Raw genomic sequence first — 15333 nt, forward strand, 5'->3', positions numbered from 1 at the left:
ACTTGCAAAAATCGTCATTAACAGCTTTCTTGTTTTTACAAATTAATTGCGACATTAGGCCTACTGTCTGCACACATCCATCAAGAACAGCTTTATTGCTAATCTCGAGCAACAGTTGTCAGTTGTTCTATATTTGCTGACAATTTATGGACTCTGCAACAAAGACCATTAAACGCTGCAAGATAGCCTATGGCACACCTCGTTTTTTTTTCCCCCAGAGGCTACTTAAATGTAGCCACAAAGTCACTAAAATACTTAAGAGCGTTCATAAGCAGCGTTCATAAAGCGTTAGGGCTAAAGCATTGATGACATGGCCTTCACTGCTAATCCTCATTAACAGGCTTACCTGCGACGCCAGGACATGCTGCTGTAGGTGGAAGGGCAGCGGTGCCGCCGTCAGGCTTTGCGAGGGTGATGGCATGCTGCTCGTGTCCATTGAACTGACCCCTCCGGAGGAAACTGCTGCCAGTATGGGGCCCAACCCTGCGGCCATGTTTGAGAAAGCGCCTCCCATATTGAACTGACTGGGGTGTAAGAGAAACGGATGGGCACCACCCAAGTGATTGAAAAACTGCTGCCCGGCCAAACCCGGCGGAAATCCAAAATTGTGCAAGTGGTTTTGATTTAAGTGCGCAGCGCCATCTGTTTGGACAGTCAATGGCATGTAATTTTCTTTGCTCACTGTCCGGCAGTCGTCTGTTTTGGCCTGTTCCCGGCCCGGACTCTTGAGTTCCTCACCGGACCTAGTGGTGCTAGAGATGAGCGTGATGGGACTCTGCCGTGAGTCCGCTCGTACTTTTTCAGTTCTCCGACCGACAGAGTCACTTTCTCCAAACAGACTTTTGCTTAAACTCGCATCGTGATCCTTGGAGTCCTCAGTCGTAGTGGAAATTTTGCTCGAGTCTGGCCCCTCTTTCACGTTTCCATCTTTGTCTTCGTCATCGCTATCTTCATCACTGTCGCAAAAATCTATAAGAAAAAATATTGTGAAGCGAAAGAGTTCAGGAACGTTCTGAGTCCATTTACTGTTTAATCAATGGGATCCAACAGAAAGTTTATATTAGACACGTTTCACTTTTTATAAATACAGACAGCAGGGCACTACATGCATATCGTTTAAAAACAGGGAAGCACATGAAATAAATACAAATACTATACAAATAACTACAAATAAAAAAATTCTGGGGTTTTGCTGCAACAGATTTGAATGTATAGTGTCTTGATTAGTCTTGAAATTCTTTTTTGAAAACAAATTAGATAATGCTGCTCTCAAATTAGCAGTCCTTCACAAATAATTTGTATTATTATCCTGAGAAATATTTGGGCGATTCGATTGTTATTGCAGTCATTTCTTTGGACAATCGTAAGAAAAAGGTTGCTTTTTACCCGAAAGTAATATTTACCATATTTATCATATGGACACATGGCTTATCTGACTCTCATACCTTTTAAGTTATTCTGTCCAACAGTTGAGACCGCAGGAGACGAAGCCTGGCGAAAACATTTGAAGGACGCTTGTTCGCCTGAGGAATCGTCTGACGTCCCGTTTTCTTTTTTCTGCTGCTCCTCATACGAACGCATCGATTGCAGAGCTAGCTGTTTTCTGTATTAAATAGTTGTTGAAGACAGAAATTGCTCATGCGTTTCTAATTTATTTGACTTTTTTACGATTAAAATGAATTCATGTAAAATGCATGGACACTTGCTGCTATAATAACCATCAGTGTCCTGAATTTGAGAATGCAATGGAATGCTATTGTAGCTACAGGGTAAAATAAGCAGTTCGTTTAGTCGTACCTTTTTTCGCGTCTCCCATTTCCAGTGTCACGAAATCCTTTTGCAAAAGGATTGTGATCAATTTTCAGCTGTGTAATCTGAAATGTAATAACATGCAAACAATATAACATTAGTAAAGACAACTATAATATGTTTCAGTTACATTAACCAATTCTTTGAATATCAGATTTTTTTTTTGCACGTGACAAATTATTTGCAGCCAATTGAATCATATTCAAAACGCACTAAAGCTGTATGTGACTCTCTACAATTATGTTTTATAGTTTATAGTTTAATGGGCTGGCCTATATGCTTGTTCTGTATTAAGATACCCATATTACGCTTGCAGTGACTTGTCTCAAACTTTGGTATTTGTAGGAAACATGGGGGCATTTCCAGATCATAAATATTGGGAACCTTTTTATATCTACAACCTCTCAACATGAATTCACCCTGTCATCCTATAAGCATTTAGTGATGTAACAGTATGTTCCTGTAGTGTTAAAGGTTACGTTACATTCCAGCTGTTTTCCAATAAATTAACACACACATACAATTTTTGAGTCTCTTTTTCTTTTCTCCAGTCCCTCCCTCTATGGCCAGTCTTCCCTAACTTCCTCCCTCGCTCCTCTCAATCTTTCACACACACACACACACACACACACACACACACACAATTTATCTTTCATTTAATTTAGTTAAAACTTCAGAAGATCTTCAACAGTTTGTTCATGGAAACCGGTGTGTGTGTGTGTGTGTGTGTCAAATTGGAGAAAGTGACAGAATGAGGCAGTGCATGTGATGTAGGCCCCAGTGATACATCTACGAATAAGTATATTATGGAAATGCACTACATAATAACTTTGTTCAAGACAAAAGTACTGAAATCACCAAACATTACTTGTTCTGTAAGGCTATGGGTTATATTATTAAATATTTAGTGCAAAGTATTTAGCAGTATGGCAGGTTAACAGTTCAATCAGATTCAACACACAAAGTTATAACCAACCTTATCGTTCTGGTAGGCAGTGACACCAATGAAATCTGTCTCAGGGAACACGTAGGTCCTGAACGTGCTATATGGGAGTTTCAGTATGTCGTTGGCTCTCACAATGTGAAATCTTGGCTGGTATTTGTGCATGGAGTTTAGTATGGTCTGAAACACAAATAAGGCCGAAGTTTTATAAAATATTGTTAATTTCAGTAACATTTTTAAAATGAGTAAAAAAAAAAATCATATTTATTGGTCACACTTTCTACATACATTTTGTTCACTTACAAGTCGTACGTAGCCTGCATTTTTTTTACCCTGCTCGGACAGTATTTGTGTGCACGAACAGTTTAAATTAAATTCAAATTCAATCATGTAAGTACAAAAAAATAAATAATATAAAATAAAATAAAACTTGTTAGAAATTTTCTTTAGAAATTCTTTAGAAATTTTGTAACGATAAATACATATAGATGCATGCAAGCACTGAACACACGTATTTAAGCGACCATAATAATAATAATAATAATAATAATAATAATAATAATACTAACAATAACACATTTAAAAGACGTAGCTGACTGGCACTTACAAAGCCATGCTTGTCGGAGATGTTATTTGTCAGTTTAAGTTTGTGAAAATTGACGATTTTAGACATCCATTGTTCGCCAGTGGCCGGACTGTCGGGGTGAATGTACATCCGTTTTGGCATTTCGGGGTCAGCCTTTCCTGCCACCATCCAGCGAGAGTTGTGAAATTTATACCTGCAGTCATCAGCCGCAACAATATCCATCAACAGAATATATTTGGCCTTTTTGTCCAAGCCCGTGCATCTGACTTTAAACGGAGGGAACATTCGCCTGCAGAGAAGATCAGAGATGAATTAGCAGTGTTTTATCGCAGTACAAACAACATGGATCTAAACTATTATTTTACTGGACGACTGGATTTTGCATTCTAGAGAAATATTAAATGCAGACATCCAATCATTCGAACCTGTTGTGTGGAGATGAAGGGCTAGGCCGAGCCATCAGCAACAACTTGTGAAATACCCCCAAATCTAAACGCAGCGCAACAATAAACAATGCTGAACTGTTTAACTTAACTTTACGGCAAAACTTACTGCAGAACGGCAAAAGTTATAAAGCGAACCTTACTTATTTGACACCACTGAATGTAGTTTCATAATAATGAAATCTGTGTATTTCACTGTTTAAAATCAGCTTCGGTGCAAAATGAATTGTGCAAGTGTCTACATTTATTTGTGATATTAAGTATAACACTTGGTAATACAGATGTTTGCATCTGCACTAAAATAAAACGATTATTATTATTATTATTATATTTTAACATCGACTGATTTAGATTCAGACATTGCTGGCATAGTTCAAGTTGGGTTGTATTTCATACGTTGTTCAAAACACATTTGCTCAAACAAAAACAGAATAAACGATAAAAAGGAATACGCCTGTCCAGATATTTTGCGTATATGTGCTCCTCTAAAGAAATCTGTGAGTCACTCAGATCAATAAATCAATCAGAATTCCAGTTTGATAACAATTATAATCTCGGATTCGTTTTCACTTAATTAATTTCGAAGCACAGCTGATTTAATTATTCCAGTTTACCTTCCAGATTTGGTGATAACCATTTCTGTGCCGCGCTTGTGAAAAAGCTCCCAGAGTTCCTTGGCTTCAAGGTGAACTTTGGGGTCGTCTTCAACCTCCTCCTCGGGCTCAAGTGTCTTGAGAGGCCGGAGATGCGCGGTGGCGGCTTGGTGTGCCAGAGAGGAGAAGTGAAGGCCGGTCTCTGCTGCGCCCATCAGCTGCTCCATTATTGGTTTGCCCAGCACCCCGGGCAGAGACAGGGAGCCGTTAGGTGGCAGCGCCAGGGCCGGGAAGAAGGGCGGCTGGTGACCCAGCATTGCGCTCATGGCAAATTCCGGACCCCGGTGAGGTAAAAACGGGTGATATGCCATACTGGATCCTTGAAGAACTGGATCTCTCATCGGGAAGCTCATTCAAGTCCAGATAGTAGATGCGGTGTCCCTTAAATCTAGCGTCTGGTGGTAAAATCAGCTAAATGTCTGCGCCGGAGAAGTCCTTCACCAAGTCCAGCGTCCCTGCGACGCCTCGGTGTGTGAGTCTCTTAATTGTTTCTCTAGCTGGATTCCAACAAAGTATCTAAAAGAGAAAGCGAGAAACGGCTATCCATTAATCTTCGCGGGTGCCGCTTGTCTTTTGTCAGTGCACTATGAAATCGAGAAAATAAAAATAAAAATAAAACAATGAAATTAAAGTCGACCGAGTCACTGTATGTCTGCTTGCGGCGTATGTCGGTTTCCTTTGGATTTCGTTAAAATAGACATTCCGGTAATAATGAGATCGTCCCGAGTCCTGCCAAAGAGATGTGTTGAAATATTTCGTTGCCTCGGAATAATTCCTCTGTCTTTACTTGTTGGAGGTATACACCTTCACACGCTCACACACACACTTTCTCTCTCGTCCTTTCACGCGCACACACATTTCAGCAGATATGCGGAGAACAGGGTCCAGCACAGAGATATTCCCAGTGCTTCTGAACTCCATAGGCTTCAGCGGTGTGGATGTGTTGCATGTTTCGAGCAGCCAATTCAACCCTCTGTTGATTGGCTCTTTGACGCTTTCGGACCAATTGTGTTGCTCTGTAGGCGTGGTTTTAACAGGTCGGGTGGAGGGGAAAGACTTCAGACTTATAAAAAGGTGTTTGAGAACTCTATTGCTGCCGCGAAACAGCGCTCCTTCGCTCGCTGTTGTGTGAATATGTCAACATCATTAGGACACGCATCTGTCGGTCTGAGGGACCCAGAGAAGCTGAACTTCCAAGTCTCGTGCGCACAGCGTCACTGTTGGCCTCTTTTCGCGCACAGAAGATCATATATATAGCAGACGCGTATTTTACCTGAGAAATGCAACGATAAACAGACAGGAGTGTCAAAATAATTGTTGGTGTTAGTTAAGAGATGCAAATTATTAATTTGGAGATCTTGCAGTTGATCAACTTTAATGTTATGTAGGAAATAATCTTTGTTCTAGTAAAGTGCTGTAATCGTATCCCATCTGTACAATTCTGCCGTTTTTTTTGTGGTTACCAAAGTGTCATATTGTGACCAGGACAATAGCCTACACATCTAACCATACAGTGCCGCATCTTGTTGGCAGTCAGCGAGATTTAATTAAAATGCACTGCATTTTTAAAAATAATATCTATCAGGTTATGACTTTATATTCATTAATCTTTTTTCATATATTGTTCAAGACACCAAGAACATATCAAATAACTAAAGCATGGATGAGAGGTGTAGTTTTTAAATCACTTGCAAATACTTTCGACAAAACTATTAGAAATATCAATGTATCTTTGGAAGGGAAAATGTTTTTTAAATCTCTGTATTATGAGAACAGGCTGTTGTTTTCACTCAATTATCAGTGTCTTGCTCAATGTTCTCTTTCGAAATGCCGCAGACAGGTCGCATGTTACATTGTTGTGGCGATAAGTGAACGCAGCTCACTGATCTGTCCTGTTTGTCAGTGTCTGTGCAGTAGCCGAACACTGGCGCCCGTCACAAAACACTGGATTAATTCACACGTAAACAACAGAGGGTCGTGGACAGACAGCTGAGTTCAACAGTGCAACACTGACTCAGTTATCTAGTCAGCAGAGCAGAGAACCCGTTTGTAACATATATCACTCTTCATCAAGTGGCCAAATACTACCTTCATGTTAAACTATGTGTTCTCAAAAGGAGGCATCTGTTCTGCGCAGGGTTAAATTGGGTCTATTAAACAATAACGCAGTAATAATCACCTTGCCTTTCTATAATGCACACGAACTACAGGCAAAGATAATTAACAAATATCAATATTAAACGAAAGGCTATGAGATCATTAGTCATTTGGTCGCTAGGCATTTTTTAGCCCGGTCTCATGAAAATGCGGCATTTTTACAAACCTGTACATTTTACAAAACGTATTTTACCCTGACATATTGCTTATGCAGTTGATGAAAATAACAACTTTGCATGCAGTCTGATATGTCCTACTTATTTATAGTAATCAATATGATTAGGATTTTGAAATAATATTTCCCCAAATATGAGAGCGTCGTGTGTGAGACCCTTAAGCGTAAGTATACTAGACCTGTTTGTTACTTGTAAACAAATGTATGTGTTTATTTATTTACTTACTTAATTGACTCAAGAAATTACAATGTGTCCAAAATCTGACACCATGCGCCATATACACAACTGTATCATCGCTGCACTCTCGACTGTAGTGATGGTGCATCAGCAGCTTGATCTGGCTGATTTCTCTGTTTTTTTGCCTGGGGATTATTTCATTTTTTTTTTTAAATATTCATCTCCAACTAATCCACAAGGAAGGGGGCAGAGTACAGTGGTATCTTTGTTATCTTCATTGGCTACCATCAAAATGCAGCCTCTGGAGATATACTATGTAAAGTTGTACAGGTTATGTTTCTCATAGATCACAAGAAAAAAAAAAATCTGCAAGATAGAGCAATGATAGATGCGTTGACAGTGCTGCTCCTTCTTTCTTTTTAATTTCAAACATGAATATATACTGACTAATGGAGAAATTCAAAGACTCATTAATTGAATCCGCTGAAACATTTAACTTTACCTGTCAATGGTTCAGTCCTGTCAGTATTTAATATGAAACTGTGCCCAACATTTCACCAAATTGTGCAACACTTGTAATAGATATTTTGGGATGTTTTTCTTGATTTAATCTGTGAACAAATTTATTGAGGTTCTAAGAGATGTACGAGGCAAACTGTTCATGGGAAAGCTTTCATGATCATTCAGAAAAAAACAGATCCTACTTGATGCAGTAGCTCCATAATGCATTTTCCTAAATCTTGGAGGACATCTTGTTCCTCCATCTTGGAGGAAATCTTGTACATACCAGGCAGACAAATCCTTTGCATTCTTCTGAGGTATTCAGCCGTTTCCCCATTGACAGAAATTTCACTTAGAAGTTTTTAATCTATTGGCACACAGAAGTCTTTGTTTAGAATTGGATTGTGATGCAGTACAACATATACTTTTTAATTCAGGCAGAGAACCTGTCATGGTTTTGTTGACCTTGAAGTCATTAAAGTATGACACTTTTATGGTCATACACAATGCCACACAGATAGGAACTTAATTTCATGGGTTGGTTCATAACACTTGTCTTGTGAATTTTGGCACCACATTCAACAAATTATTAACCTGTGCACAGAAGTACAAAGTGTTCATAGAATTTGTATTATAAAGATTTTAGGTAAAAAAAAAAAGAAAGATAAGAAATTATAAGGGAGTTCCTCTAAGTGGCCACAATTTCAAGTTTTACACCATTTTTGCCTATACTAATTCATTTCTAATGGTCCTGGTGTGTGACTTTTAAAATTATTTTTAAAATACAAATATGTAGCCTCTCAGTAAATATGAGTTCACAAAAACTACATGCATCATAATTATAAAAGAATTAACAAAATATGTTTAAAATATGGAACATACCATGCCACGCTGTCAGTTTCCAAGAAGTATTTCATGTCAACTGCCCATTTGCCAAAACTTTATTTTAAATGACACACAACTATAAGCACACTCTTAATACAATTTCATTTAGATGAGATGATAAACAAAGGGATCCCCTGGTCTAAAGGTGTAGATCACAGAAGAGCTCCCTCCCCCTTGTGCTTGAACTACAGTGATTTGGTACCTACTACAGATACATTCTTGTAAATTCACTGCAGGGCTGTCAAGTTTGAATTTCTGTTTCACCAATGTTGTGGTGTAGATGTTTTTTTTTTTAGTCCTGTCCTTTAGAGCATATACACATATATTCATCTGTATTTGATTTCTTATATTTCAGTGAGTAGATAATCATTGCTGCTCTCCCTGCAAAATCCCTCATTTTAAAAGAAAAACTACATGTTGCCTGCTGTTTTGTGGTCTCCATAAGCCCTATAAATATATGCTAGTATATAAAAATTCTGGACTGTCCCAGCTGGATCAAGAAAATTAAATTATGGGCAAGCTAAATATGAAATTCCAGAGTACACTGTGCATGAATGGTAAAGTAAACGTCCTTTTCCAAGATACTGTTCTTGACACATGATTGATGACACATGGGAACTAGCAGGGTCACTGTAATTATTACACTGATTAACTAATTTAAGAGCAGTATCATCTAATATTGTCATGTTCAGTGTAAATATTTGGTCTTATAATGAAGCTTCTAGAAGCTATAATAACCTTATCCTTCTTAATCAGTATATTCTGCTCTAGAGTGAAGTGTATGTTGTATATACTTTCTCAAATAGATGTTACTGGAGTTGCCACATTTGTCCATTATAACTGTTTATCATTTAAAGAACCAATAAATCTGATGCAGTTAAAAATGAACTGTTGCACAGGAATCCATCCATTACTTCCCGCACCATTCATTTCAAAGTAATTCTAAAATCTGTCATCAAATAATCTGCCTGTTTTAATAATTGTAGCCTATGTTCTCCCAGGAGTATAATAATATAGACCATTTTCAGGTTAAAATGTAGTTTTTTTTCCTTTTCTAGATATAAAGTAGATATAAAAAAAAAACTGTCGGTGCTATTTATGCATATTTACGTAGCGATGTTTGTATCAGAGTTGCAGAATCACATTCACATTAATGGCTACGTGGCTTTTTTTTCCGGGTGCATGGAGACGAATATTATAATTCATTTTCGTAAGTCTTTTGGAATGTCACGTCATTAAAGGAAGCCTCTTTAGGTCTTTTTAATTTCAAATGCGCATCAGTGCCTTTGTCCGTATGTGTAGAAAGTATCATTATACATAGTATTATGATCTCTGAATATATGGTGTAAGGGGTGTTGAGAAAGCAATTTAATATCCAGCGCTCACTTTAACTTAAAGCGTTTGAATGTTTGTCTGTTTTCAGTATGGCTGACGTAAAGTGACTTCTTGAAAACAAAAGGAAGTCGATTGAGGTTTTGAGCTTTCATCTATAAAAGTTCCCACAGCTGTTTTGCATGAAGAGGGGGAGCGTTTCAGAGTCTAGCCAACCTGATTGGAGCAGAAAGCGCCAAATAAGATGGAAGCGAAAAAAAGATATAGCTTTACTCGTCCAAACGTGCAATATGAACAGCCAAGCGCCGTTGATTTCTAGTTTTTCACTGACACACTAAAGGGGATACATACAGAGTGTTTTAACCCCTTTAACAACTAGATGGGACATACAACAGAGCTGTGTATGACAATACAGAGTCTTTCTCAACGCCATATCCAAACCACACAAAGGTCAATTTTATTCTTCAGAAACTTTAATTTCAAATAAGTTCAAATGGCTTTACTAAATACTATATATCGCTTACAAAAAAAAAAAAAAAAACTTAAGCGCCTCCTTACGATAGATTTCCAATTCAAAGTTGTTGAACTTAGGCCAAAATCTTCAAACGTTTCTCTACCACTAGACTACACCGTGAAAACACTACCAAACAACGAAATTGACAACAGAGGCTCTTGAACCTTTGTTGCAAATTGGTGGAGTTGGGGGTGCAGCATACTTATTTGTTTATTTATTTATTTATTTTTAAATACACAAATTGTATTTAAAACACACATTGTATGAAATCGTACGAAATTGCCTATTCGTAAAATACTTACAGGTGACATTTTAGAAATCTAGTCATTTACCCTCCATTTGAGATCTGTATATTAGTAGGCTAACTTAGGGGAGGCATACAGGGAGGCACTTTCATTATTCATATGATGTGGTTCAAGGTCTAACCACTCTGTTCATGTACAGTAACTGTCATCATGCAATATGTGGGTGGATAGGAAAGGAGCTATAAAATATTATATCTCTATTGGAATTAGATGCTCATACTATTTTCAGGAGACATACATAACACCTTGTTGTGTGTCATGTAAATTTAGACCTATTAGATGTTGAATGCACTACACAAGTATTTACTGGATTACTGTTTTAACCAGGACTTTTTATTTTCGTGTGTACTGTGCACTGGCTCTGTAACGCATTAAATCGTTTATTAAGTGTGCTTTTTCTCTAATAACTGTGGAAGCAAGGAGTAAAGATCTGAATTTACAACAGTTCTAGTCCTAGTTGACCATGCTTTTGAGAAACGTGCATAAATAAATAAATAAATAACCTAGTATTTAAGTATTTAGTAGCTTCGGAATACCCATTTACAGACCTTTCAGCATCCACCTGTATGTGGGTTCACATATGACACAACATAACTGTTTGACTCTCCAATCAAAACAAACAAATTCATACATTCTCTGATTTCAGCATGTACATCCCATTCAATCACCCAATGCACCCTTCAACAAAACAATTAAAATCCGATTATGAAACATTTTGGTTTTCAGTCCGCGGCAGCTAAGAGCCAGTAACCTCTCGGCACCGGGGTCATGTACTAATAAGATCCACGGCCCACAAAGAGCTTCACAAATATTCTTGGCGACCGACTGTGGCCTATGGACCTTTGACATACATAGAAAATTAATTGGTCACTGTATTAACGAGGAAGGTGGGATTCCAGTTAATTAGTGGCGATTAGATAAGGGTGGACATTATATGATTTGTCCCCAGTCCCCAGTTTGTTGTTGGGGATCAGCTTTTGTGTGTGTTAAATGAGAAGTGAGTATCGCTGTGCCTGTGTACAGAGTGGTTTTGTGAACTGGTTACAGCTCCAGTCCATGGGAAAAACGTAATCGCAGGACCTCATTATCTCATTTTTCTCGCCATCTTTAGGGGGCAAACCCTAATCAAGCATGGCACCGAACTCTCTCTCTCTCTCTCTCTCACACACACACACACACACACACACACACACACACACACACACACACACACACACACACACACACACACACACACACACACACACACACACACACACACACACACACACACACACACACACACACACACACACACACACACACACACACACACACACACACACACACACACACACACACACACACACACACACACACACACACACACACACACACACACACACACACACACACACACACACACACACACACACACACACACACACACACACACACACACACACACACACACACACACACACACACACACACACACACACACACACACACACACACACACACACACACACACACACACACACACACACACACACACACACACACACACACACACACACACACACACACACACACACACACACACACACACACACACACACACACACACACACACACACACACACACACACACACACACACACACACACACACACACACACACACACACACACACACACACACACACACACACACACACACACACACACACACACACACACACACACACACACACACACCCACACCCCCCTCCTCAATTGCCTTTTGCACGAAATGCAGGCTACGTTAACAGTGAAAAGAAATTTGTAAATTAAGGAAGTGTCTGCGGCATTCTGTTTAGAGTCCATAAAGATGAATGAGAAGCAGTTAACAGCCTGATTGTGTAATTCATTGTAACTTCTGAAATACATTAAGGATGCTGGTAATGGTTTGCTGTATAGGATAGTGTTAATGCAAATGTAAAAAAAAAAAACCTGATGCTGGCTTACAATTGCTACTTCAGCCAAATGCTGAGTTTATTTAATGTTAGCGTTTGCGTGAAGTCCACTTTAAAAATTAAGACTGAGCTCTAATCGAATAATTCTTAAATGATACAATGAACACACAATCTTTTAATTAATGCATACATTTAATGATACCAGCTCATCCAATAGCGTATTTCACCGTTGTAATAATATATGATCCTCACACCGCAACTTCTAATTTTATTATAACGGGTAGACAGCAGTCTAGATAATGAATCAGCTAACAAATGTGGCCAACATTTTAATGATCCATTTCAGATCCATTCCCTACCCTGCAGATATGACTCCTGCAATCAAAAATCAAAGATTGTCAAAGAGATTTACACCTGTCTCGTTGCCCGAACAGACAGCCCCTCAGACCATAGATTAGACTACTGGAGCCAGGTTGTCTGGAACCCGTGAGCTACTTCACCCTAAATCCGGATTAAACATGATAAAATGATCAGCAACACGCCACTGGTATATGCATGATGAAGCGAACCTCAATGAACGCAAACCAAACAACGAAAGTAAAGCGAAATGAAAGCGCCAACATTATTCCATGTACTTGCCGGTCCAGCGCGTCTCTGCTCTCGTAGAAAAGTGTTTTATGTCATGATTATGAGACTCCCGTGCGATGCGGGTCACTGGTCCCAAGACACTCTGGTTAGAGGGAGTTTAATTTCTCAACAAGCCTTTCAAGTTGGCAGGCGAAGGCGTATTATGACAGACTTCCCTGTTTTCCTCTTCGAGCAACCAGCAGGTTTCTAGAGCCCATGTTATGTCGAAAGAAACATCTGTGACTGCAGCCAACATTGACTATATTAGAAGATAACAACCTGACAGAGTCTTTGATAATGTCGATTATTAGACTAGCATTCTTTATTTTATTCCCAGCCGGAGGTTTTACGGCATAAAGTTTTCATTAATCTGGAAATGATGCCAGATAAGAAAGATGGCAATTTGCACGGAATACATGTAGGCCTATCTAAAATGTCCAGTGTCATATGCAGTAGTCTTTGAGATGTTAATTTTAATATTTGCTAATTTAAATATAGACAGTGTTCACATTCACATTTTTGTGGTGTGTTAGAGAACAGTTGCTATTTTCTGTGTTTAAAACCAAACTAAACATTAACTGTGTTAATATAGTTTAATTGTGGATCAATTATATATGTTTTAGGTGAAATTTACAGTCACGTAGAATGTCGTTGGTTCTAACTGACAGAAATTTGTTCAAACTAGAAATACTTCAGTTCAGCGCAAACAATTAACATGATTAAAAAGGACTCAATACTTGTCCTGTAAAAAACCTTTAAATATTTTATGCACATTTATAAGATGCAGTTTGGTAAACTGTGAAAAATTAAGAAAACTCAAATAAATTTAAACTATGGTTCAATGAATGCACGTTTTTGCTTTTCACTTTAGAGAACATTTTTGATGTAACATCCAATTTAAAAATTACTAAATTGCTTATTCTTGTTTACACTCTTTCCTTTGCGCAGACCTTTAGGTTTTACGTCTATTAAAGTTTATTCAACGCAACAATTCGCCTTGTTTGTGACAGAAACCTAATAAAAAAATGGGCAACATCTAATGAAAATGACTATATACAATCACCTAGTAGTTTAACCTGTGATTATTAATAGTTAGATCTTTAAAATACGTTTGGTAAAAAGAAGTACCCTCCTCTCCACTGACCCTCTCAATCAGAAATATCAAGAGGTTGCTTTCAGCCATTACACAGGTTTTATGGATGTGTGCGTTTGGAATATAAAATTCAATTTTGCCTTATTGGCTAGGCCTCCATGCTTGAAACAGGTTCTGGTAGCCACAGATCCGAGTCCGATGTTTACCGATTCAGAGAGAGGATGTTTGATAGTTACTATTTTAATTTAATTTATAATGTTTTCACTGTTTAATTGAAATGCTGCTGTCCACTTTTCATTTACGAATGAATACAGTTGAATGCAACGAATACAATAATATATATAATTACGTACAAATCATAAAAATATCTTTATTTCTGTAATAAATTGGATCAGTATATAAATATATAGATCAATGACACTGAGAGGTTCAATTCTGGCAAGATGTACAATCAAACTTCCCGCGCTCTTTTGGGATCGGTTACATTAGACTAAGTCCATCCTCCGTACACTCTTGAACATTGAGATTTGTTATAATAACTTTTTGCATCATAACCATAATAGCTAGCAATCACATATTTGAATTTACTGCTGCTGTAGGCAGAGGGTTCTCAGTGCCATGAGGTTACATAAACCACATGGCTGGTGTGACCAGAAACATGATCCAGACATCATTCTTGAAGCTTGTCCCTTTGGGTCAAAGGAGGGGTGTGAGTTATGGACATGTAGCTTTTCCATTCAATAGCCCATCTGGGTTTCTACTGTAAGACTTGCTGCATGAAATATTCAGGGTTCAGTGAAAATTGATCTGATGGTCTAGAGTGAGGCTTCTTTCCCGTCTTTAGCAATCTACCCCTGAGACTGGTAAGCAGTAACCAGTCACTCTGCAATATTTGGTATCAGCGTGTCCAGATTAGCTTGCAGCCATGGCACAAACGTATATATGTGACCCTGGACCACAAAACCAGTCCTAAGAGTCATTTTTTTTCAAAATTGAGATTTATACATCATCTGAAAGCTGAATACTTAAGCTTTCCATTGATGTATGGTTTGTTAGGATAGGACAATTGGCCGAGATACAACAATTTGAAAATCTGGATTCTGAGGGTGCAAAAAAAAAAATCACAATACTGAGAAAATCGCCTTTAAAGTTGTCCAAATGAAGTTCTTAGCAATGCATATTACTAATCAAAAATT

General features: G+C 38.2%; 1 protein-coding gene across 2 annotated transcripts in view; it reads right to left on the bottom strand.

The window, feature by feature from the left end:
- The window catches only part of tbx3a (T-box transcription factor 3a), a 7884-nt gene extending 2540 nt beyond the window's left edge, over nt 1-5344 (bottom strand). For both annotated transcript variants that reach the window (XM_016485529.1, XM_016485528.1), the window contains exons 1-6: nt 4396-5344; nt 3360-3627; nt 2786-2932; nt 1798-1874; nt 1446-1603; nt 347-969 (exon numbers count right to left, since the gene is read on the bottom strand). In XM_016485529.1, the coding sequence (XP_016341015.1) occupies nt 347-969; nt 1446-1603; nt 1798-1874; nt 2786-2932; nt 3360-3627; nt 4396-4787 (1665 nt within the window). In that variant the 5' untranslated portion in view covers nt 4788-5344. The remainder of the gene's footprint in view (nt 1-346; nt 970-1445; nt 1604-1797; nt 1875-2785; nt 2933-3359; nt 3628-4395) is intronic.
- Between the last annotated feature and the right edge of the window lie 9989 nt (nt 5345-15333).

The sequence above is a fragment of the Sinocyclocheilus anshuiensis genome, unplaced genomic scaffold, assembly GCF_001515605.1.
Source record: "Sinocyclocheilus anshuiensis isolate Anshui unplaced genomic scaffold, SAMN03320099.WGS_v1.1 scaffold189, whole genome shotgun sequence".
Lineage (NCBI taxonomy): Eukaryota > Metazoa > Chordata > Actinopteri > Cypriniformes > Cyprinidae > Sinocyclocheilus > Sinocyclocheilus anshuiensis.